Source organism: Aythya marila (genome assembly GCF_965140915.1).
Source record: "Aythya marila genome assembly, chromosome: 16".
In the NCBI taxonomy this organism is placed as follows: Eukaryota; Metazoa; Chordata; class Aves; order Anseriformes; family Anatidae; genus Aythya; species Aythya marila.
Genome location: NC_139057.1, coordinates 9,182,614 through 9,208,110, shown reverse-complemented (window position 1 = coordinate 9,208,110; position 25,497 = coordinate 9,182,614). Strand labels below are relative to the sequence as shown.

Genomic DNA, 25,497 nt, shown 5'->3' with positions numbered 1-25,497 from the left:
AACCTCTTGTTTGAACTCATGTCCAAAATTACCGTGTCGTCCCTGGAGAGTGAATTTCGGAGCAGGCTTTGTTGTCTAGGTAAGGCTGTAAGAGCTGTGCCCGGGGACCAAGGTCTCTTCCATGCTTCTCTCTGATAATTTTATACATCTCGTTATCACTTGGGATCAACACTGCACTTAGCACTCACAGCAGTGCAGTTTGTGTGGTGATCCCCACGTTTTTCTTGGAGATAGTCTCCCACTCCAGGTTTACCCCACACACTTTAGTGACAGATCCTTCACCTACACTTGGCGGAGCTGAAAAGCGTTATAAATACCCCAAGATCTGTCAGCTCTGATCCATCTGAGATGTGTCACGTCTATCTCATGTGATGCAAACAAAAATGGCACGTCATGTTAAACAGCATGTCAGAGTGCTGCTCACTGGCTTTATCAGCCAGCCCTGTAGTGTTATCAGAAGATAACAGCCTGTTTTGTAAAATCTTTCCTCTCCTGATCCAGCGCTGGCTGACAGTTTCATCAGAGCTGTTTTAGTGACAGAGGAACGAGTCTTCCCATGATTTTACCCAGCCCAGTCCTTCTTTACAGTCATCCCCCTTCACCTTTCTGAAACAGCTTTTCAGCTGTCAGGCCAAGCCCCCCCCTAGTCTCTGGCACAAAATCTCAAAGACTGTGATGATGTTTGGTGCTCTGTGCTAGGAGGGGACACAGGAGGGCCGATGAGCTGGACTGAGGGCTTTCAGGTGTCTCCTGGGTCCTAGGCTTTGGGTAGAGGAGAAACCGTGGCGCGGAGACGGGAGTGAGGTTGCTGTGGCACTCAGCTGCGTTTGGAGGAGTTCCATCACCCTGTGCAACCTCAGTCCACTTCTGGGGCTGGAAGAAGAGGTGTGAGGTGCAGGGGGCTCCGAGCTGTGGCACGGTGTTAATTATTTACATACAGTTCACTTGGGATACAGGCTGGCGCCCAGGGGCTGCTGAGCTTCGTGGGGTCACTGGGGCTGGCACTGCAGCCCCCCCAGGCCCTGTGGCTGCCACAGGTACCCAGATGCAGCAGCAGAGGGGGTGCTGGGTGGGCAGACAGAGACGGGGAAAGGTGCTGGGGGTGTCAAGCCCCACAGCCCAGCGTGGCGTGGGTCCTGCTGGTCGGTAGCAGCAGTTTGGATCCCTGGGCACGTGCGCCTTTCTACTCATCTCCCTAACCCTGGCTCACCAAGATGCATCTGGGAGCCTCACAAGGCCTCCTCCAGCTCCTGGTTGTGCTGCTGTGCCCGGACAGTGCCGTGCCAGGGGTGCCTGGCCCGGCCCGTGGTGCCCATGATGCTCACTTGCTGCCGCTTGCTGTTACAGGCTTGTCAGCGCCGGTGCCCAGAGGCAGGAAGGGGAAGAAAACGAAGAACCAGATGCTGCTTCCTGAGATAAAGAACGCAGACTGGCTTGCTACCTGCAACCCTGAGGTGGTCCTGCATGACGACAGCTACAAGAAGCACCTCAAACAGCACTGCAACAAGTGAGTGCAGGAGCCCGCAGCAGCTTCTGGGGGCCGCGGGCTGAGCTCCTTTAGCACGGAGGGGGTGGGGGAGAGCCATGAAGGGCTCAGCACATGCAGATCATCGTGCTGGGCTGCTCTCGTGATGCTCCTCCAGGTGACGAGGTGGGAGCAGTGTTCTGGGCAGCAAACCCGTGGCCACAGGGCCCAGCAAAGCGCAGGGCCAGGAATTGTGGCATGGCAGGGTGTGACCGGTGCCTACCCTGCAGGGGGACAGATGGCTTTGAGAAAATGTGTCATCCCATGTGGGAAAACAGCGTCGGGGGGCAGGTTTCCCTGCCCTCACTGACCTCACAGCATGCCCCTGCAGATGCCTTAGTGAGGGCCTTTGGGTCAGGCCCTGGGCTGGCTTTGAGCACCTGCGTGCTAGCGTGTGTTCCTCTGTGTGTCCGCGGCAGGGTGCTGCTGCGGGTGCGGATGCTCTACTACCTGAAGGCCGAGGTGCTGGGGGAGGCTGCTGACAAAGCCTTCGAGGGCACCCCTGCCAGGTAGGAACTTACAGTGAACCCCAGCATTGCTTCTTACGGGAATGGTTGGGGCTCTTGGTGCTTAAAAGGGACTGTGATACACCCAGCTTAACTTCCTAGAGCAGGGGCGGTTGCCTTCCCCGGGGTGGTTTGTACCTGCATCTATCAGCATAAGTTTGTCTGGAGGGGGCATTGCAATCCACCCTGCCAGATGTGCAGTTCCTTTGGGTCTGGTTGGCCTGAGGTGGTTTCTCCCAGCAGACTGAAGCTCCGTTCCCCAGGTATTGCTCAGGCGGGAGGGCAGAGGGGCTGTGCGCTCTCCCCATCTCTGGAGAAAGGGCGAGGAAGGCAGTGGGTGCAGTGGAGCAGACACCACCAATCAGCCCCCAAGCCAAGGGGCAGATGTTCCTGTCTCGCTCCGCCCCTGGGTGTGCAGTGCCCAGTGTGCTGCAGTGCCAGTGAGGCTGGGAGAGCACTCGTGCCTTGTCTGCCACAGGGAGCTGGATGTGCTGCTGCCGGACATCGACTACGTGGAGATCCCCGTGGACTGGTGGAACGCTGAGGCTGATAAATCTCTGCTCATTGGCGTCTTCAAGCACGGTATGTACCTGCTGGTCTGCTGGGTGCCGGTGTGTGAGAGGGACCCGAGCAGCTGGCCAGGGTTCTGCATTTCTGTGGGTGATAATTGCTCTCACGGCAGCACAAATAAGAGTGTGAGAGCCAGATGGACATTTGGAGGTTCACCTGAACCAGGCTTAGGCCTGGTCTTACGCTCTCTTTCTCCTCCTTGATGGCTGTGGCCACTGGCAGGTTACGAGAGGTACAACGCCATGCGGGCAGACCCAGCGCTGTGTTTCCTGGAGAAGGTGGGCATGCCAGATGAGAAGCTGCTCTCTGCGGAGCAGGGCGTCAGCGACGGGGCTCAGGACACTGCTGAAAGGTGGGCAGGTGATGGAACTGAGCCCCTGCGGGCTGTCCAGCTCACTCCTGGGGGCCACGATAGAAGTGGGGTGCTGCTGAGGGGTGAGCTGTGCTTACAGAGAGCAGTGAGGGGAGAAGGAAGCAGATGTGGATGTGAGCACAGCAGGGAGCAGGGAAGGCAGGGGGGAGCTGGCTCCCTGGGACGAGTCAGAGGGTTGGCCCTGCTGGTCCCTCACTCCTGCAGGCAGCAGGCACTGCCACTGCCAGGGACTAATTCACTGTCTTACCCAGGGGCAGCATGGACAAGGAAGAGAGCAGTGGAGAAAAAATGGAAGGGCTGCCAAAGCAGGAGGTGAGTGGGATTCACGGTGATCGATGCACACCTGCTGCTGCCCTGCCTGCTGTCCTGCCTCACGCTGCAGACTGGGCTCAGCTCTGCCAGGGGGTGCGGGTGAACCAGTGCTGCCCGTGGCCCACACTGCTCTGATCCTGTGTGCTGAGGGATGTGTGTGAGGGCACGGGACACGTGGCCCTGCCAGTCCTGCAGCCCCAGACCCTTCCAGGGCCATGGAGCTGGGGGAGGGGGGGCAGCGGGGGCTTCAGTGTAGGTCTGGAGAGGTCCCTGCTGATGGCTTCTTTCTGCAGGACATCGTGGCTGCTGGCGTGGGCGAAGCTGGAGAGAAGCGGGATGAGCCGTCGGCAGGTGAGCCTGTATCTCCCACAGCGTGGCACGTTGCTGCCTGGGGACTGGCACGGGAAAGCCTGAGCCAGAGCACTGGTGCTGCTGAGGTCAGGAAGGGGTTAGGGATGTGCTGGCCTGTGGTAGTGGATGAGAGCTTAACCTGTGACAGTGGTCACCCTGCACCCTGGCTGACAAGCAGATGAAGGGAAGAGGAGGTTCATTTGAAGCCCGTTTGGCCTCCAGCCTACAGGAGCACTGCAGGAGGGGTGTCTGGCTTTGCTTTGCCATCGCCCAGCACAGCTATGGCAAGAGCATTTTGGGGGTGGGAGCGCAGATGTGCTCCGAGAGCCTTCGTCATGCAAGACCCGGGGATGGGCCCTGTGGCAGGGCAGCCAGGGTCCCAAAAAAGAGTGGTACCAAAGCCAGCCATGGGTGCTGGAAGCTGTCAGCCTGTCCTGGCTATGCAGTTGCCTGTGCAGGGTGTGTGCTGGCAGTGCAGTGGGCAGTGCTGGCGGATGCGACGGGCTGGCCAGCCGCTCTGCTGAGCAGGTGGGAGGCAGAGGGGGTCCTGGGGACTGCAGACCTCTGCCTCTGGGCCCTCTCTGAAGGAAGCTCGGACGTGGTGAGTGTGTGAGCCAGCAGCTTGAAGGGTACAAAGCCCAGGGGTGGTCACCGCAGCCCCCCTTTCCCAACCGTGGTCGCTCATTTCTCCCTGGGAGAAGACAGGAGGGAGCTCTCAGAGCCGGGCAGCAGCACGCGTGAACTCGTGGCTTTGCGGCGTGCATTAAATACTAATGTCCTTGCTGATGTTTGAAGCCCAGGATGGCTCCGACTCAGACAGATCCTGCTGGCCTGTCTCATCCGCCCTCACGGCCAGACTGCGGCGGCTCGTCACTGTCTACCAGCGCTGCAACCGCAAAGAGCTGCCTCCCCGCGCCGAGATGCTGGTGCCCGGTAACCATGGATACTGGCTGCAGGACGAGATGTTCAGGAGAGCCTCAGAGATGGACTCGGTGAACAAAGAAATGCAGAAAAGGTAACAGAGCAGCAGACCCAGGCGGAGGGTCCTTCTCGAGGCTGACTGAGGGCTGCTGAATTCCCTGCCCCCCTGGGTTTACCAAGGTGGATCTCAGCAAGGCTGGCTGTGAGCCTACCACGCAGGTGTGTGTGTCCTTCCTGCGCCTGGGAACTCTGCTCCCAGCCCCAAAGGAGCCTTGTGGCCCCAGGGCTCAGCCTCCATTGTAGTTTGTAGGTAGCGGCTGGTGACAGCGTGAAAGGAAGCTGGGAATACCTCATCAGGGTCAAATCCAGCATCTGCTGGGCTAGGGATTGCCCTGCAGCAGAATGGGTACTGCTGAGCATTTTTGTGCACTCAGGACCCATCGTGGTTGAGGGGTGGCGGATGGCTGCTGTCACAGCCTGCATGCTTAGACTTTCCACCCCTCGTGGCTCGCACACCACTGCCTTAGCCTCCTGTTAGTAGCCTCAGGAGCCCACTGGTGGCATATTGCAGCGTTCTCCCATTTTGTTGCATTCCAGCAAGTGGAAGGCTGGCAGGACCACGGTCTGGCACCCAGAGTGGCTCTGCAGGAGCTGGACAGGGTGTGAGGCAGGGTCTTTCCTGCACCACTGTGAGTCCCCAGCACCCAGCTCTGGCGTGTCCTGCACTGCAGGCCCTCTCCGTTGTCAGCAGTACTCCCTGGTGTTATATTCTGTGAATGTGTCCGTGCTGTGTAAGCCCACGTAACCATTTGGTGTCTGTACTGCCCTGCGACAGGAGTTCAGGGATTCAGCTATGCTGAATTCTCCCCTTTCACCCATTTTGAGCATATCTTTTTGTCATTTAACGTGCTCCTCCCTAGTTCTGCCATGGGAAGCTCTGATGCACTTGCACATTCCCACCTGCCTTTAACTGCCCCTGAGGATGGTATTACTGGAAGGGCAGCATCCCCCTGCTCACTGCGTGGTTGTAAGGAAGCTGCTCCAGCCCACTGCTCTTCCCCTGATCCTCTTCCAGTTGTACCATCTCTTCTCCAATGTGGGGGACACCAGTGCTCCTCACAGTGGTCAGGACATGGCTGTGCTGTGGACACCACGACAGCCTGATATTTCTGCATTTTAAGTCTGTGGTCTCCTCCCAGGTGTGTCCTAGGTAGCTTCTACCAGCCTTTAATTTGAAGCGTTGTAACAAGCTCCGCTTTGGGCTCAGTGGTTTGGATCATTGATTTTTTTATTGGCTTCATTCATGTCATTTTTTGTTCTGGAGTAAAACAGCACTACAGAATACTCACAGCCTCTGGAAACAGGGGTGGAAATGCTAATCCGGGTGTATTTTGGTTGCTTTTGGAGCACTGGGAGCTGTCATCGCTTCTGATCTCCCTTGACATGTTCCAGCTGCTTGCAGGCACTGGCACAGAGATGTAATTCAGAGGAGTTCAGATTTGACTTCAAGACTTCTTTAGCACACAGCACTCACCTACTGCCGTGACCTGCTCCTGCTCTTGCCCTACTTTTTGTACCCTAACCTCTTCTCTGCAGCCTGCTTTTCTGTGCTCTGCCTGCCCAGGGCTGTATGTACCCCGTGTGCCCTTCACCATTTCTGTCCTGGATCATTCCTTTGCCTCATCCCCATGAGATGAAAGCTCAGAGGGTCTGAGGCAGGGTGAAAATTCTGCTGTAACTGTGCTGTAACTGAAAGCCTCCATCACCGGGGCTGCTTTTCTTTAATCAGGAGGGGGTGACACCTGCCCCTGCCACCCAGGAATCCTGCTGACTCCTGTTATCAGGGTGGTTGTTACTAGGACCCTAATGACAATGAGCCCCAGTCCCGGCTCACCTCCTGAAGAGGCTGGATGAGAGCTTTGTCTGCAAGGAGCTTACTTTCAATTTCCTGGTCCATAGGGTTGACTTTGCCATGGAGGGCAAGAGACCAACCTCAGTTTGGCAGAAAGCAAGTGGGGGTGATAGCTTTGTGCCTCCACAGAAGCTGGGCTGGAGCCTGTGTCCCATTGGCAGCACGGTCAGGAACTGTGCTGCTGTTTGGACACCACAGTGAGCCAAGAGTCAGAGTGCCCATGGCCTTCACTCCTCCTCGCTGTACACCTTGAGACCTCAGGATCTCAGTGCTCCTCCTTAGTGTGCTCCTCCTGCCAGCTCCCCCAGAACTGCTGTGCAGTAACTGATAGGTCCCTCTGATCCTCTCAGCCTGCCGTTTTGCCCATGCTGGCACTAGAGCATGTTTCAGTGGCATTCACATCTTCTTCTCTACCCCACAGGTGGACCAGGAGGGAGCAGGCAGATTTCTACCGCACCGTCTCCTCCTTTGGGGTCATCTATGATCAGGAGAAAAAGACCTTTGATTGGACTCAGTTCCGAGCCATCTCTCGTTTGGAGAAGAAGACAGATGAGAGCCTGGAGAAGTACTTCTACAGCTTTGTGGCCATGTGCAAGAATGTCTGTGGTCTCCCGCTGTGGAAAGAGGATGGTGAGTGAAAACTGTATGGCCTGTGGGAGGTCCATGAAGCCCTGGGCCAGAAATTGTCTCACTAGAGCTCCTGTCATGGAGCAGAACACCAAGGGAGGAGTTTCAGGGAGGGTAGGAGGTAGCAAGAGTCATGGGCTTACAGGAGACACCCGTATTTTTGGCTGCCCTCCCAGCACTCTGTACCGCCTCTCTGGTGCAACAGGAAAGTAAAGCTGCCAGACAGGCTCCAGCCTCTGTTCTCACACATTCCATGGAGTTATCCCATGAAATCGCCCTTAATTTTATCCGAGATAGTGACCTTTAGGTGTGAGGGAGGAGAATTAGAGAAGCAGCCGTTCATATCGCTTCCACACTGAAGCTGAGGGATGTTTGTGCAGTTTGTGTTGCTGCTTTCTGCCCAAGCACCTCTTTGCTAGGAGTGGACAGAGTCTGCACAGTGCCCGTGCATGCTGCCCTGCTAATGGAGGAGCTCTCCTGCAAGGCAAAAGGGGTCTGAAGCTGCCACAAGACACTTGGGAAGTCTGGCCAACACACTGGGAATCTCTTCTGGGAGCACCCAACATAACCCCAGAAATGAGGCACACACAGGATGTGGCAGATGAAAAAAAAAGCTGCTTGACTGCTGTTTAAGCACAGCGTGATTTGCTTCTGATGGCAGCAGAAGGGATCTCAGCTCAGAGCTACCTGGAGGTCTGGTCTTGTGCACAGTTCCTTAGAGATGTGTGTTAAAGCCTTAGGTATGGATATGGAGGTGTTACTCATGAAAAGAGCCACATGAGTTGAAAGACTCCCTGCCCTGAGAACCCGCTGAAGGACTGCCAGAGGCTCACACCCCAGGGAGCCCCTCTCCATGCAGCACTGCTGGTTCTGATGGAGCAGAGTTCAGGCAAGATGTTGAAATCCTCTGCAGCCAAGTGCCTCTTTTGGTTCAGCTGATCAAGTCAGGAGTTTACTCTAATGTGGCCGTTCGGTGGCAAACGAATGGAAGGTGGTGACCCTGGGAAACTCAGGCTCAGTGGTGGCATCAACCACTGCCCCCACCTCACCTGCAGTCTGAGCAAGAGTTAAGATTCACCTAGCTTATCGCTGCCTCTGAGTAACCCTTATCAGCCAGTGTAATGGGGCCTTGTTTTTTTTGTTCCTGTTGTAGGTCCCCCCGACCCTGACATCTACGTGGAGCCTATTACAGAGGAACGTGCTGCCCGAACCTTGTACCGCATCGAGCTTCTGCGAAAGGTGCGCGAGCAGGTGCTCAAGTGTCCACAGCTCCACGAGCGGCTCAAGCTGTGCCGGCCGAGCCTCTACCTGCCAGTGTGGTGGGAGTGTGGCAAACACGATCGGGACCTGCTAATCGGCACCGCCAAGCATGGCCTGAATCGCACTGACTACTACATCATGAATGACCCTCAGCTGTCTTTTTTAGATGCGTACAGAAACTATGCCCAGCATAAAAGAACAGGGATCCCAGGCTCAGAAACCCTGTGCTGCCTTTACCAGACTAACTCCAAACTCTACAGTTCCCCTCTGTACAGCCAGGTGGACCAAACCTGTGAATCCCTGGAGAATGAATCTGAGAGTCAGATCAAGCTAGAAAGCATTGACAACACTATGTCCCAGTCTGGGGGCAGCCCGCCAGATGCAAACTGTGAAACATTCATGTCCAAGGTCCGGGACATCATGTCCAGTAACTATGATGAGAGCTCTCTGCCGGACTCACTGATGTGCATGATGTACGACGAGAAGGCCTGTAACAGCGAGCAAAGCTCCCTTGCCCGGGACAGCCCAAGTTGCACAGATATTGGAAGCGGTATTGCTAAACTCTCTGAGGGCAAGCTAGAGGGGGACGAGGATCCGTCCAGCTGTGATGCAGAGGCCATGAGAGAGACTTCCTTCCTGGAGGGATTGCAGGTTGGCTGTGACCAAATGGACAGTCAGAACGGAGAAGCTGAGCCTTCGCCTTCTACTCCCGAAAGTGACCCTTCACAGAGCATCCCAGCAGAGCTCTGTGAAGCGTTGCCGCAGAAGAGAGACCTCACCAGCCCTGCACCTGAGCACGGTGCCATGGAAGGAGTCATAAGCATGGGGCTGTATGGTTCCAGTCTTCATAACTATGACATAAAGGTTCCTCCTGAGCAGAGGTTCATTAATCTGCTGCAGGAGAAAGGAATGGAAGCAAAGTCAGCCCCAAGTCAGAGCCACAGTGAGGAGGATGAGGAGGAGGAAGAGGACGATGATAACTCTGAGGCGGCAGCAGATGTTGCAGAAGACTTGAGTGGTCCAAGGACCACAGCTGGTTGTGACCCTGAGACTAACGAACTGGGGGGCGAGGAGCAGAGCCCTGGCCTCCCCACACCCGAGGACACTTGCCCCGAAGCCGTGAATGGCGAGAGAGAGGCCCTGGGGCTAGGGACACTCGAAGGCCCTGGGGAACCTGGGCCAGAGGGAAGGGAGGACCACGGCCTGGAGGAGGAGAGCATCCTGCAGGACTTGCCTGGCCAGGCTCAGAGCCAGGCTTTCAGCCCGCCTGCACCTCCAGTGGGACCCCCAGGGGCAGAACCCTCCCATGCCAGGGAGGAGGACTGGGGACAAGGGTCTGAGGGGCAGGCAGGCTGTAGAGAAGCCCCGCACCCTGAGCCCCCGGGGATGAAGCAAGAAGAGTGTGAGATCAGAGATGAGGAGGAGAAAGCTGGCAGCAGCCAGAGTCAAGGTAGGGTTCCAAGAGCTCCCTCTGGTTGACAGTCACCTCCGACTGGGATGGGAGGGCTCACTGTCCTCAGTGCCAAAGCCTCGGGGCTGTCCAGCCAGCTGAAGCAGCCACCCCTCTGCAGGCACTGGGGCCCTTCTAGTTGATGTGACTGGGGAGAAAAGAGTTGTTGGCAGGGCTTGCCAGGACCCTCAGCAGCCCTTCAGCGAACGGCTCTCTCTGGTAAGGCTCCTGCCCTCCTCGCCTGCCCGGCCAGGGCTCTGGCTGTGTCGCTGGGGAAGGTGTGAGGGCCACTGCCATAAAAGCCCCAGAACTCAGCTCACGGGAGTGCCAATTGCCCACTCCTGTCTGCTATGGGCTGCCCAATATGGCCCAGGACTGCTGCATTGCTTGGTCACTGGCTGGGGAATGGGATTTGTGTGGGGCCTGCTGGGCACTAAGCTGGGAAGGTGGGAAGAGGTGCTACCTGAGGTGGTAGGGGAGGGAGGGTGATGATGGGCTCTGTTCTGTCATTTTCTCAGATGGTCTGGAGAAGTACTCGGAGGAAGAGAGCAAGAGTTCGACTTCTGTCCTGCCTGGGGAGATTGATGATCTTCAGGATGCCCGGGCACCGACCATAGCCCAGCTTTTGCAGGAAAAGACACTTTACTCCTTCTCTGAATGGCCTAAGGTGAGTTAAAAATGAGTGCTGTTCATATTGCAAATGTTACTGCCTCGTCCTGACAAGCAGAGGCTCACACAGCCCCAGCTCTGCCCCCTCCTCCTCTGCACGTGGCTCCCCGTGGATGCTCTGGCTCAGGCTGCTCTCAGCAGGCCAGAGACCACCCGGCCCAGGGCAGTTCCTTGCTGCACGGAGGTCACAAGGGTTTGTGTTTGCCTTTGCTTCTGAGGTGACATACCTGAGTTAATGTCATTGAAGTCCCAGCCTGCCATTGTCTGATCCTCTTTGCAGGACCGTGTGATCATCAATCGCATTGACAACATCTGCCATGCCATCCTGAAGGGCAAGTGGCCTTCCTCTAGCCAGCAGTTTGAGACACAGAGCCTGATAGCGGCCCCAGCAGTAGCCAGCAATGCCGGCAGCAGGAACAGCTTTGCAGAGTCAGAAGCCCCTGATCCCAGCTTCAACAACGGAGTGTTAATCTCCCAGGTACAAAAGGTGAGGGGGCCCTCGGACAGGGACAGGTTTAGGACGCTGTGGTGAAGCATTGCCCACAAGTGCTCAGTAGCTTCCTAATCAGGGCCTGGGTTTTCACTGCCTCTTGGTGCCACTTGTGGTCGATGTGAGAAAAATCTCAGTAATTTTCTTCAGACAGGATCTTCTGTGAAGCTATTTTATTCGTGATTGCAATGGCGAGCGTCCTGCAAGCAGGAGCGCACAGTAAAAGTTTACCATAACCGTGGGAATGGTCAGATATTTCCCAACACCTGATTTCTCCCGTTTCCTCGTTGGCTGAGTACTACAGGTTCACAACCTACTCCACGCACTTCTATACCACATGTGTACAATTTTGTTTGACCAGCTGTTAATTTCTCCTTTTCTCCAGCTGTTAATTTATCCTCTTCCTTTTTTTTTTTTTTCCTTCTTCTTTCATAACTAGAAGGCCTGTGATTTTTGTTTTTACTGATTTCATGCTGCTCATCCTGTTTTTTTTAGCTATCCTCCTTATTTTGGGACAGTGGGACCTTCCCCTTATCAGCTTAACATACTCCCCAGTGCTCTGCTACACAATCACTTTTGAATATGCTAGGTTAGTGGAATTTTCCACTGCAAAAACACCTTTTATTGGGAAAACACAACTCTGTTTCTCACATCTGTAACACACAGCTTAGGCCACTCGGTGCCCTTTGCTGAGGGCTGGCAGTCTGGGGGGGGAAGGCTGTTCAGTGGCAGCTCCACAGCTCCTGTGGCTGCAGAGGGGCTTCCAGAGTTGCTGCTGAAACCCCTGGCGTGGTCAGGGAGGACAAGAGGACAATGTCCTGCTGTCCCAAAGGAAAGGGCGCTGCCCCGTGAGTCTCTCATCTCTCACTGCTGGGAATAGCACAGAGCCAGGAGCTGGCCTGGGACCCCAACACGTCCCTCCAGCAGCTGGTGGAGCACCCAGGGCTCGAGCACCTTGGCAGAAGGACGTTTGCGTGAGCTGTGGCCCGTGGCAGTGTGCGAGCAGCCGTAAACCTCTCTGTGGCTTTGTTCCACACAGGAAGGCTTCCTGACTCCTGCCTTTGCAAAGGACGAGCGGAAACACAGGAGGCTGTACGAATTCGAGGTGGAGAGAGATGCCAAACAGAGGAGCTTGGAGCAGTTAGCAGCAACCCACATTCATTCTCCCATTGTGCTGAACGGCTGGCGTGAGGCAGCTGTGGACTTGTCCAGAAACTCTGATGGGTCCCCAGGGAACTCCTCTCCGTTCCCCCTGAATACAAACATGCCCAAACTGGGGACTGTGAACACCCTCCAAGGCTCCCTGGGCATGGACTTATCTGGCATTCTCCAGGCAGGGTTAATCCATCCTGTCACAGGACAAATTGTAAATGGCAGCCTCCGAAGAGATGATGCTGCCATGAGGAGGAGACGGGGCAGGAGAAAAAATGTAGAAGGGATGGACCTCATCTTCCTGAAGGAGAGGCCTCTTCCAACAAGGCTGCAGGTGGGTCAATGCTTCCCCCTTCACATGGCCCTGATGCAATCAGCACAATTTGTCTCATGGTCCAACCCTCCTCTATGAGATCTGCTTCCCTTGTTACAATGTGGGGCCTCCTCCAGGAGAGCTGGGCTTGTGCTGGAGCAGGCAGGAGCAAATCCTACTCCAAGGAGGAAGGGAAGTACTCTCTGTCTTGCAACACTCTCTCTGGAGTGTTGGAGTCCTGATAAGCATTATCACAAGCAGCTGTTCCAGATCAGGGAGGGTGTGAGGTTAGAGAACATGAGAAAAGGTCCATGACAGCCTTTGAGTTGTTGCCAAGAGGCTTTTGCATCCCTTTTCCTTCTGCCCTGGGATCCGCTCAAGGCAGAATGAGCACTGGGAGCAAGAGCAGTCCCTTCAGACCACTTTTAGGAGTGATCCTGAGGAAGAGTCAGTTCTTCTGGTCATGAAGGTGTTTCCAGGTGAGATGCAGAAGCATCTCCCATCTGTGCTGGCAGTGCTGGGAGCTGAGTGGAAGCATAACATGTTGGTAGGTGGTGATTTAAGGAACAGGCAATGGGAATATGGGGACTAAGGAGCCAGCCTGGCTTCCAACCAGTGGAGGCAGATGAGCTGCTTTGGGATCTCTCTGTGGGTGCGAATGCATTACTGCATGCTGCTAATGAGCTCCCTTGGCTCTTCCCTTCACCTCAGGACGTTCAGGAAGATCAGCCGCAGCCTCCCCAGAACACCCCCCTCCCAGATGGGCCGGTTGCTGCTACCTCAACTCCACAGCCAGTCCCAGCTGCAGGCAGCCAAGCAGAGAAGGCTGTCCCAAATAAGAGTCTCCTTGACTGGCTCCGTCAGCAATCTGACTACACACTCGACGTTCCTGGCTTCGGCACAGTAAGGGTGGCCTTTGGTGGCGTGTGTGTGTCTTTGTCTGCCCTGTCTGTTGCCTTTAGTGCTGTTTTTTTTTGGTTTTTTTTTGTGGTTGCTCTTGAGTTCAGGGCTTCCATGGAGTGTCTCAAAACTTATCCTCTTTCCCTGCACCATGGCTTGTGGTGTTCGTCAAGGCTGTCACATTTTTGGGAGGTGGGCATGGTTCACTGTGCAGCAACAAAAGCCTCTTGCTGAGCTGCGTGCTCCTGCCCCAAGGTCTGTCCTCCAGTTCCAGCCCAGGGCATCCAGCTGCCCAGTGACACACAGAATTAGTCTGATGTCTTCAGAAACACTGGGGATAGGGGGAGAAACGGAAGGAGGTATTTGGGATGCTCAAGGCCTAAGGGTTCCCTTGCACTTGGGGTCATTTTAGGCAGTGGTGTTGCATTAGCTGAGGCCCTCAGAGAGCAGGTTCTCTGCAGAGCAGCATTCCTTGCTTTGAAAACTGAACCAAAGCCACTGCATTGCAGGCTGCACAGGCTGTGGGCACATAGCCACGGGCACTGTCAGAGTGCAGAGTGGCAGTGAGTGGAATGCAAAATCTGTCTGATTGTGCTGGCAGTAGCAGGAACATCCCCCTCTTGGTTTCACAGGTTGATTTGCTCCTCAGGTTTCAGCCTCTTTAGCCTATTAGATGATGTGGTAGGCAGAGCACAGCGTGCAAAACGGAGTAGGGAGAAATGTGATAACGCATAAAAGACTGCATCTTAGTCGCAGGAGGTTGTGTGCCTGAAGTAGAGATTCCCTGGAGCTTGCAGTGCAGGAGCCTGGAGCACAGGCGAGATGGGTAATGTGCTGGGGCTCTTCAGAGTTGAGAGGTGAGGAGCTCAGTGTTTGCTTGGGCAGGAGGACGCTGGCTTTTCACGATCCAGACACACACAGGTCTGTGCGCAAGGCCAGGCTCTCAGGAGCACTGCTAGAAGCAGTCAGATGGTGGAACAGGAGTGGAAATGCCTTTCTACCACTTTCTGTTACCCTTGCTTGGGAATCAGGGCCTGCAGTAGTTTATTGTAATGCTGCATCCATGTCTGCACATTGACAGGTGTCTGGGGCTTGGTGTGTGCAGTGGGTGTGCAACAAGTCATCTGTAACTGTACACTGCAATCCTGAAGGGCTGTGATCCCAAAGATAAGGTAGAGCAGCCGTGCAGTGGGAACAGCTGAAATCCAGGCAAAACAAAGCACGGACGAGCTGCGGAGGAACAGGGCACCCCGTTTACAGCTACCTGTACATCAGCTGGGAGCAGACTGACAGGGAATTAGAAAGTGGTGGAGCACTCAGGCAAAGTGGGGTACACTGCAAACACTTTTATGCCTACAGCAAACAATTAATACTCATTTGAAAACTGGCACTGCGGCAAGAGGCCGGCTTGTGCTGCTCCCACTGCTTTGCCCAAATCTGAGGGGACATCCCTGTCCCGTGGGTGTTCATCTGCGTCATTCTCCTGCAGGGCTTGTAGCCATCCAGGCTCATTAAGTTGTCCGGTCTCATTAAGATTGTCTTGTTTGCACTCCAGAATTTTTCAGACAAGCCCAAGCAGAGGAGGCAACGCTGCAAGGACCCCAGCAAATTGGATATTAATGCACTCACGGGAGAGGAGCGGGTGCCAGTGGTACATAAGGGTACCGGACGGAGGGTAAGCACAGGCCTATTCTCTGCTGTGCCCACGGTGTCTTGAAATGCTTATCAGATCTCGAGCTGGCCTGGGGATAGATTTGGGGAAGCATGTGGATGGGACACAAATCTGAAACACCATTGATCTGCATTTTTATGTGAAATGTGACAGAGGAGACAGCTACAAAATAACTGACGTGAAGTAAGGGAAGGCTGGGCCTTCACAGCTGCTGCTGTGCAAAGGCCCCACAACAGCAAAGTGGCATTTGGTTTTAAAGGTGCCATCAGCATAGCCCTGGCTGCTGTTTCCCGTTCTGAATATGAATGTCACCTTTGAACTCACTGCAATATTCCAGAAATTGTAATCTTCCCATGTGTTGCAAATGTCTCTGTTTTGTTCCTCCTCACAAGGTGTAGCAAGAGCGTACTGATACCCCCCAGTGATGGGCATGCAGGGAATGGAGGGGTGTGAAGTGCTTTCTCTTGCTTTATTGAAATGTGCCTACTAAACAGCTGGAAACATGAGTTGGGAGCACAGATTTACCTGTCTGCAGTTTAATCTGTGCATTGATATTAACTTCTTTGAATGACACAGGAAGCTTTCCACCCAAATTCAGCTGTTAAACATACCCAGGACTTCATGAGGTCAGGAGGTGATATGAGAGTAATCACCTCTAAAAACAAAACAAAGTGGTGAGGTAGAAAGATTCAGCCACATCTGTTTCCCCATGTTACACCTCCGATGGCTGGTGGAGACCTGGGTGAATTGGGTGGGTTTCTCCAGTTCTGAGAATGGCTTTTCTAAAAGCTCTGTCCCCATCTCTCGGCCCACTCGTTCACGGGGAGGGCAAAGAAGAGCGATGGGACAGGGCACGGAGGCTGAATTTGCCCTCTGCTCCATGAGCTGCATGACTGGAAGCAGCAGTCACGTACAGAGTCCTACAAGGATGTGTAGCAAGGGAAGCGCCTCTGCCCCAAACAAACTGCAGCCCAAAATGACGAGCTGGGGAAAGCGCTGTCACCCCCGTCACAGCACGGGCAAAGGGACTGGCCCACAGCCATGAGCAGAGAAACCCTGGCCTCAGCTCCCAGCTGCATCTTAATCAGCGTCTTGGCCTCAGGGTGTCCTTCCTCTGCCTGAACAGGAACAGGATGGCCTGTGTCTTCCCGGCCACCTTTTGCATGAGCTTTGCATCTCTCAGGTGTGTAGCAGCCATCCCCTTCAGAGGCTGGCAGATGCTCCTAAACTGTGTGTTTGCCTAGACATGTAATCATATTTCTTGTATTATTTTGCATAACTCTTTCTGCAATAGAGGTCATCCTTCTGCTGTGTTTTATAGTTAGGGGGAGCCACGGCACCAGCATTGAAGGAATTGCCAAGGTGGCTTGATGCAAACTTGGAGTATGCTGTTGCAGCTGACTGGGCTGACATTGTTAAGCTTTCAGTAAGTTAGAGCTTTTGGAGAAATCTGTATCATGTCATCTTTTCTTTCTCCTCCCCATCCCCACAACCTTTCTCCAGTGAGGATCCGTGAGCTGCAGGGCAGGATCTCACGTGGGAGGGAACAGCCGCAGGTCCAGCTGTGGTCGCGCGGCAGAGAGGAAGGTTCAGTGCCTGCTGCGACTCAGCAGCACGGCAGGGGAAGGAGAAGGTGGTCGGTGCCCCGGGGACGGGCACAGCAGCTCAGGGTGACCATCCAGAACGCCTTCCTGGAAGGCTTGGGAGATAGAGAAACAGCTGGGGCAACAGAAGCGCACTAGAAGCAGTAATCCACCTCGGGCCACCAGATGGCAGGGAGTGCACAAAATGCTTTCTCACTGGTCAAATTTTCAAAAAACGTACCTTCAGCTGAGGCTTTTAATCAGCTCCTGCAACCTCTTTGTGTGCAATCCTGTGCCTGCTAGCGGACATGCAGATCATGAGACTTGAAGACTCAAACACAGACAGAGAAAGGGGCAGAAGGGAAGAAGGATTTTATCAGCCACATTCATTCAACCCTATTCATTTGCAAATCCCTGCCCCAATGAGTGGCAGGATCTGGGAGGAGCATCCTCCGTGCAGGCTGGCCTTGCCCAGGCTTCTCCTTGTGGTCCTGCTCACCCGCTCCTTGTTTTGTGGCTGTTTTCTGTGATGCCCTTGCTCAACAGGGGCTGGAGGGGGAATTAGTTGGCTTAGAGGTTTGTACTACTCTGAAATCTGCTTTTAATTAGTGCTAGAAATTTGGCATAGCCTTTCCCACTCCCCCAGGAAACAGCTCTACATCCAGGCTGGCGTCAGTGCCCATGTCCAGGCAGCCGGCACCCCTGCAAGTGACTGCTTTGCATTACCTCCATTTTCTGTGGGTGGCCCCAGCAGGCACCCCCCCACTGCCAACTAGGAGAGCCGTGTACCTGGCCCCTGCCACACACACCGGCTCACGTGCACCCCGTCTCAGCAGCTGCACGCCCATTGGCATTCTCCAGCCCCATCAGTTCTTGGCTTTTGGCAGGCATGCATCCGGCGTTGTAACACGTGCATGCAGAAAGACGTCCCGCTGCTCGGGGTGCTTGGGCAGGGCTGAGCATCAGGCAGGCTGCCCTGCAGTGCCCAGGCATATTCATAATCCTGTGCAGATTTTCACGCACACCAGTGGGAGCAGAGCAGAAAATTCTCCCTCTTGGGACAGTAGTTGGGCTGTGCAAACTTCCCGAATCCTTTGATTCAACTTTTTGCACTTCAGGTGTCAATGGGCGATACTTTCCATATTGCAATCCTATTATTGGAAACTGTTCAGAGGCCGGCAGTCTTTGAAATTCAAGGGAGACACAAAAGGAAACGTTTAAATATTTGTGATGAGAATGCTGAAAAATGGAGTTTTAAGCTGTGCTGTGGATCTCCCCGCACTGCTCCATGCAAGCAGACTGTCGCACCCATGCTGTAGTCACTGGGCTGTGTTCCCATACGTGAGTGCTCACGAGAGCTGCGCTGGTGACTCAGTGAAGCTCTAGCTGGGAGCAGTTGAGCAGCACGCCCGCTGTCTGTATGCCATTCCATGCAGCCTTGCTGTCTGGCAGAGCATTGAAAATTTGGCCCTTAGCATTTACAAAGAGCTAATGCTCCAGCTGTTGCTGAAGCCAGGATAAAGCTGGGGTGGGAATGAACTTGAAGTTTCTGACACGGAGCTGCCCCGGTGCTTCTCATATTAGGAAGGGTTTCAGTCCTCAGGAACAGCTGATGGTGAGGGCTCAGGTAAAGCCGAAAAGGCTGCTGTCTGTGCTTCCTCCTTTCCTCCTTGTTCACTTGATGCTCTGCAGCATTGGGCCAGGGCACAGTGAGGGTGTTCTGCATTCGGCAGCATCCCTTGGGGAAAAGTTGTGTATACCTCTCAAATTCCATATCCAGAATCATGTAGGCAAATATTTCTGTGCTGACACCATCTGGGATGCAGATGCAAGCACAGAAAAGCCAGATTTTCCGTGATGTAGTAATAACTGTTAGGCATTTTCTGTTGTGTTTCATTTTTAGGGCTACTTACCAGAAAGCAAATTCAACCGTATCCTAACGGAGCCTGTGCTCCGAGATGCAGGGCCCCGTCGGAGGGGGAGAAGGCCCAGAAGTGAACTCATTAAAGCCCCTGGTGTTGTAGCAGATTCCTCTTCTGGAATGGGACCATTATTCATGAATGGACTGATTGCTGGAATGGATCTGGTAGGAATTCAGAACATGAGAAACATGCAAGGGATCCCCCTGACTGGGCTGGTTGGGTTTCCTGCTGGATTTGCAGCTGTGCCTGCTGGTGAGGATGTGAAAAGCACCCTAAGTATGTTGCCTATGATGCTGCCAGGCATGGCTACTGTACCACAGATGTTTGGTGTTGGAGGACTTCTGAACCCACCGATGACAACTACTTGTACTGCGACTGCTCCAACTTCATTAACAAGCACAACAAAAAGTGGTACATCAAACACAGAGAAAGCTACTGAGGATAAACAGAGTAGCCAGGATGTGAAAAAAGAAACTCTCTCTGAAGATAAGCCTGGTCCTAGTTCGTTTTCTAATCAGACAGAATCCGCAATAACTACCAGTAGTCCTGTAGCTTTTAACCCATTTCTTATCCCAGGGATGTCACCTGGACTGATCTATCCGTCAATGTTTCTTTCCCCTGGCATTGGCATGGCATTGCCAGGCATACAGCAAACCAGACATTCGGAGGCAGCAAACCTGGAGAGCCAGAAGCGGAAGAGAAAGAAAGCTAAAGGGGAATCAGCAAATCCAGAACCAGAAACTGTCTTGCTGCCTGAAAAAGAAGCTGCAAACGGTCAAAACTGTACAGAGCAAACACCACCTTTATCAGCAGAGAAAGAGCAGGATGTACCAGCAGAGGAGGAGCTCAAAGAAGTTAATGATACCAATTAGAACTTTTGTTTCGTTGAAAAAAGATGGTGGCTTGTAAGTTTCTTATCCCATAACTATTTGTTACGTACCCTCCTGCCCCCACTCCACCTTCATAAACCTGTGTTTCCATGAGTAATATTATCTACCTAATTCCCTGTCAGAAAACTATGGTGACATATTATATGTTAATAGTTGCAGGGTCTTGCCACTTTATTAGATAAACAGTGTTGTCTAGCTAGTATGGGAGGCACAGAATTCTCGTTCTGTTTTCCAGTTGTTCATCCCAACCAACAATAGCAAATCCAGTTCTTGGTCACCCCCCAAACTGCTCACATATTTGAGAAGAAAAAGAAGCAAAAACAGAGCAAAAGAAAAGTTTTTACCTCTTGGTCTACACACAGACAAGGGTATTTCTTTTTACCGTAACACTGAATGAAAAAAGCCTGTATTTGGGGGTAAAAAGCACAGCTATAGTAAGTGCTAATGTGTATTTTTGATTTGAAGTATTTCCCTATTTTATCATGGTTACTAGAATAGTAGTATAGACAGAAGTATATAACTAATGATTGAAAATGCATATATTCATTTCTTTGAAAGAAAAAAACATAACTGGTAGTGATATAATTTCTTTATCACACACCCCCCACACCTCAAAAGTTTGGAGACAAACTACAGTGAGTGAAAATATTATGTAGACATTATTTTGTATTTTTTAAAACCAAAGTTTGGTTTTATGTTAAGTGGAGTTTTAGTTGCCCTTTCCTTGATAGTTACAAGAACTTTTCAGCCTGAGCTGAAAATGTTTTGCACATCTTGCATGACTTTTTTGGGATTACTGTACCTGTAGCTACCAGTTTCTTCATCATTCTGCTAGTATTCAGTTCTCATCTATGGCGTTAGTTCTCATCTGTGGCGTTAGAATTGCTGTAAAGTTATTTTTTTCCAGCCATGAACAGGCCACACTGATTTTAATGCTCTTATATAAACACTGAGGCTTTTTGAGTTTTTAGATTTTACAATCTGTACCCCAGATGCAGCATCCTTTCAGAAAACAAGAAAAAAGCTGTAGGCCAGCTTTACTATTTTGAGAGTCCTTCAAGAAGGACAATAGAGATTTTCAAAGCTTGAGTTTATTCTTCTTTCCTAGTGTTAGACTGTGAAGAGATCACTTTTGCTTCTTCTTTCCATTCCTCTCTGTTATACTTGCTGTTGAACAGTATTTCCAAGTCCCCCCATTGGCAAATCATTTTGATATATGCATTTTAAATGGACAGGTTTTTAATGCAATCAGTGCCCGAAACTCTGTGTATCGACACACCTCCACAGGCAACTCTTTGTTTTCTCCTTCCCTTCACTCCTTATTTAGTTTTTCTTTCACTTGGGCTTGTTCTAATTTGCAGCTCATGGTTTGAGACTTGAAATAAACACACAGTGGTGCAGCAGTGAGATGGCAGGCTGTTGAGGGAGTTGGGAGTGTGCTAGTAATCAGTTACACATTTGGTTGTCACAATTTACTGTATTTTTTACTTATTTTCTGTTACAGTTTTGCTAATTTATCAGATGGTCCAAATGTTTTGACATAACTATTTCAGTTTGCATTATTTATTTATGATGCTTTTTGTCATTGTCTTTTATACATTTGGGATTATAAATTATGTACATGTTAAAATTAGCATCTCAAAGAAGTCTGTTACCCACAATCTAAAAAACATTCGGTTTATACTTTCACAGAATTTATTCCCAGTTTGCTGGATTGGATGATTTTTTTTAAGTATGTAACCAATCATAATGCAACCCCTCCACCCCCCCAATAATTAAATGTGTTCTATTTAATAACATCCTTGTAGCATAGATACTGTATCACTATCGACAGATTTCTTAGAAATGCTGCTATCTCTATTTAACTAACATTTTGTTCAGTTTTGCCTCCAGTGGAAGCAGAAAGGGTTTTTTCAGCTGTTAAATCCAAAATCAATATAATTTATTTATGTAAAAAAAATCACGATTGATATATTTTTGAACCTTTTAAGTACTAACTTTCTTTTTATTCAGTAGAAGAACATGTACTTGCCCTAAATCCTTAAAATACAAATGCTATAAAACTTCATATATCTTCAAAGCCTTACTGTGAATGGATATAGAAATCTCTTCAGAGTCCATTTCTTGTATGGGATGGTTTTTCCAGGGTTACACTCATAAGGAACAGGGTTTAAAATGAAATTTATTTAATTAGCCAGCATGCTCTATACCTTGTTCTTACTTATCGGACATGTATGCTAATTCTCTGGGTGTTTAGGCTTCTCTTTGACTGCTACTTTGTGACCCTTTTGCAACCTGATATACTCTGTGGATTATTTAGACTGTAAGGCATAAGTGGCTTCTTATACTTTTCCATCATATCCAAAACAAATGCCAAATTTTCACCAGTTTTCATGGATACTCACACAAACATACATTCTTCACCAAATGTGCTAACAAAATAAACTGTCTGTGCTCTTGAACATGGATAAAAAGAAAAAGATTTAAAAGTCAGATTTTTATTTTTTTAATTTAGTGACTAGATGATGCTTATCTTTCAGACTTGGCAGAGCCTTGCTACAGATGTATATAATTTTTTCAGCAAATATATGTGAATGTTTAATTCACCTGACTCAGTGATAAAAGTTACTTGCCTTTCTCTCAGCATGAACACTTTTGAGAAGCTGTTGAATCCAGTGTGCTTCTGCTTTAGGGCAGCTCGTTACGCACCGTGAGCTGTGCTTTACGTGCTCGGGGGAGTGCCTGCTCACAGCAGACTCACGAGCTTGTGGCAGTGCACGGGGGCAGCCTGTTCAGGCTCTTTGCCTGGACGGTCAGTAGGAGCCCCAGGAGCAGGCGCAAAATCCCCCAGTAGCAGTAATAGTCCTTAGCGCTTTCGCAGCATCTCTCAGCAGAAGGGGAGCAGGTGCTCTGGTTTCTCTCACTGAGATATTGTGTCTCCATCTAAGCCTTGTAAAATGCTAATAGGTGCCAAATAAATGCTTGTAATAAATCTCAATGTAAGGATCTCGTGCTTTAGAAAAGCAGGTATTAATTCAGTTTTTCAGTTGAATAAAAAAATGCACGGGAGAAGCTAAATTTTTTTAAGGTGCAAGAAAACTTAAAAGTCGTGGAGCAAACCAAGAGCTTGTGCTTGCTCCCCTTGCTCTTGCATAAATGCATTTCCTTGCATTTTCTTGCTGTGTTTATCTTGGGGTGAGAAACAGGAGCGCACTGGGCAGAAGAGGCATGAACCTGTCAGAATATCAGGTATCACCTGGGGGCACAGGAGGGAAAATGATCCCAGGAGCGATGACTTTCCTCTTCCCAAGCCTCATTTTGTGTTGTGGCTCTGCACACTGCAGCTTTCCACTGCCCTCATCGCTGACGGGAAAGTTTGCTTGAAGCACCTGCAGAAACAAGGTAGTCCCTGGATACATGAAGCACTCGTGCTGGCATTTACCCTATCTCTGTGAATTCCCAAGATGCAGACAATTCAAGAGCTACAGCAGGAAATCAGTTCTGCTTCCCTGTCTCGCCTAGCTTAGACTTGAGTTTGATTTTATCAGAAGGAGGCTGGGATGGTCCTGTTGGGCTTTTAACTGTCTCTTATTTCTCAGTGGTCCAGATGATTAGGATGTGTTAATGATTTAACTTGGAATTTGAAGTTCCAGTCAGAAGTCTGGATGAAAGCGTTATTTCACGCAAGACAGCACCATCCCTTGGAGGATATTCAAGGAGTATCACTGATCTATTGCACAAGCAACTGAGAGGAGCAGGAGTCTGTAGCAGATGCTCTGCAACATGTCTTGTCTCCTCATTTGGCTCCTGCTAAGCCTTTGGCTGTTGCATCTGACAGGCATTTCAGATGTGTTGTTGAAAAAAGAACCATTTTACAGGAATAGCCAATACTATTTATAAAGTCATATTTTAAAAGGAAAGCTCCACCGTGACTGGCTTTACTTTTCCAGAAACCATGCTCAAATTTGTAGTTTGCAAGCAGATGCACCTAGACAAAAGAAACGCTCAGGCCTGCCCAAGGAAGGCACATCCTTTCTTTTACCCAGAGGAAGAAATACTGTGGGGTTCAGAGTACGTGGCCTATTTATCATTGATTAGATACACTTATCAGAAGCATAGAATGGCCTGGGTTGAAAAGGACCTTAAAGATCATCTAGTTTCAAGCCCCTGCTCTGGGCAGGGTTCCCAACCACTAGAGCAGACTGCCCAGAGCCACATCCAGCCTGGCCTTGAACACCCCAGGGATGGGGCAGCCACAGCTCCTCTGGGCAACCTGTGCCAGTGCCTCACCACCCTGAGCGAAAAACTCTCCTGCATAGGAGAGGTGCTCCAGCCTTCTGATCATCTTAGTGGCCCTCCTCTGGACCCGTTCCAAGAGCTCCACATCTTTCTTGTGCTGGGGGCCCCCAAGCCTGCAGGCAGGACTCCAGATGGGGTCTCACAAGAGCAGAGCAGAGGGGGACAATCCCCTCTCTCCCTGCTGTCCATCCCTTTTTTAATGCAGCTCAGGACATAGTTTTCCTTCTGGGCTGTAAGCACACACTGCTGGCTCTTGTCCAGCTTCTCACACCCCACGTCCTTCTCCACAGGGCTGCTCTCCAGTTCTTCGCCCAGTCTGTATAAATACCTGGGATTGCCCCAGCCCAAGTGCAGCACCTTGCACTTGGCCTTGTTGAACCCCATTAGGTTCTCACAGGCTCACTTCTCCAGCCTGTCCAGGTCCCTCTGGATGGCATCCTTTCCCTCTATTGTATCGACTGCACCACTCAGCTTGGTGTCATCTGCAAACTTGCTGTGGGTGCACTCAATTCCGTCATCTATGTCGCTGATAAAGATGTTGAAGAGCACCGGTCCCGGGACCAACTACTGAGGGACACCACTTGTGACCGGCCTCCACCCAGACACAGAACAGTTGACCACAACCCTTTGGCTGTGGCCATCCAACCAATTCTTCATCCACCTAACAGTCCGTCCTCTCCAATTTAGAGAGAAGAATGTGGTGAGGGACCATATCAAAGGCTTTACTCACGTCCAGGTAGATGATATCCATTGCCCTTCCTTTGTCCACCAATGCTGTTGCTCCAGCATAGAAGGCCACCAGATTGGTTAGGCAAGACCTGCCTTTGGTGAAGCCGTGCTGGCTGTCTTGAATCACCTCTTTATCTCATGCATGTCTTCCAGGAGGATCCGCTCCATGATCTTCCCAGGCACAGAGGCGAGGCTCACCAGCCTGTAGTTCCCCAGGTCTTCCTTTTTCCCTTTCTTAAAAATGGGAGTGATGTTTCCCTTTTTCCAGTCACTGGGGACTTCACCCAACAGCCATGATTTTTCAGATACGATGGAGAGCGGCTCGGCAACCACATCAGCCATCTCTCTCAGCACCCAGGGCTGTATACCGTCTGGCCCCATGGACTTGTACACATCCACTTTCCTTAGGTGGTCTCGGACTAGTTCCACTGTCACAGTGGGACGGGATCCACTCCTCAAACCCTCTCCTCGAGGTTCAGGGTCCTGACAGACACAGGAAACTTCACCACCAGTGCAGACTGAGGCAAAACACGTACTGAGTACCTCAGCCTTTTCCCTGTCTGAGGAAGCCAGTTCTCCCGTCTTGTTTATCAGAGGGAGGACACGCTCCTTGGCCTGTCTCCTCCTGCCCATGTATCTGTAGAACCCCTTCTTGTTATTTTTCACATCACTCGCCAAGTTCAGCTCCATCTGTGCCTTGGCTTTCTTGATCCCATCTCTACACATCCAGACAACACCCCTGTGTTCCTCCCAGGCTACATAATCCTGCTTCCACTTTCTGTACATTTCCCTCTTTTCCCTCAGTTTAAGCTGCAGGGCCTTGCTCAGCCATGCCAATCGCCTGCCTCCTCTGCTCGATTTCTTCTGCTGGGGGATGGAGAGCTCTTCCACTCTCAGAAGGGTGTCCTTAAAGAGCTGCCAGCTCTGTTCTGTTCCTATACCCTTGAAGACAGAATTCCCAGGGGATCCCAGCCAGCAATTCCTTGAGCAGTTGGAAGTTTGCTCTCCTGAAGTTCAGGGTCCTGACCCTGCTTTTTGCCAGACCTGTATTCAAGATCACAAACTCCACCA

At 51.5% G+C, this 25,497-nt stretch overlaps 1 protein-coding gene across 6 annotated transcripts in view; it reads left to right on the top strand.

Annotated features, from left to right (window-relative positions):
- CHD6 (chromodomain helicase DNA binding protein 6) overlaps positions 1-21,466 on the top strand; it is a 68,190-nt gene extending 46,724 nt beyond the window's left edge. For 2 of the 6 annotated variants that reach the window (XM_082773269.1, XM_082773266.1), the window contains exons 23-38: positions 1,348-1,507; positions 1,945-2,034; positions 2,510-2,613; positions 2,824-2,953; positions 3,226-3,286; positions 3,580-3,637; positions 4,433-4,652; positions 6,892-7,100; positions 8,251-9,807; positions 10,326-10,474; positions 10,757-10,954; positions 12,006-12,452; positions 13,143-13,334; positions 14,887-15,006; positions 16,325-16,429; positions 18,490-21,466. In XM_082773269.1, the coding sequence (XP_082629395.1) occupies positions 1,348-1,507; positions 1,945-2,034; positions 2,510-2,613; positions 2,824-2,953; positions 3,226-3,286; positions 3,580-3,637; positions 4,433-4,652; positions 6,892-7,100; positions 8,251-9,807; positions 10,326-10,474; positions 10,757-10,954; positions 12,006-12,452; positions 13,143-13,334; positions 14,887-15,006; positions 16,325-16,429; positions 18,490-19,380 (4,691 nt within the window). In that variant the 3' untranslated portion in view covers positions 19,381-21,466. Of the gene's footprint in view, positions 1-1,347; positions 1,508-1,944; positions 2,035-2,509; positions 2,614-2,823; positions 2,954-3,225; positions 3,287-3,579; positions 3,638-4,432; positions 4,653-6,891; positions 7,101-8,250; positions 9,808-10,325; positions 10,475-10,756; positions 10,964-12,005; positions 12,453-13,142; positions 13,335-14,886; positions 15,007-16,324; positions 16,430-18,489 lie in introns of all 6 variants that reach the window. The other 4 variants (XM_082773267.1, XM_082773265.1, XM_082773270.1 and 1 more) reach the window with 3 other exon arrangements.
- Positions 21,467-25,497: the final 4,031 nt, after the last annotated feature.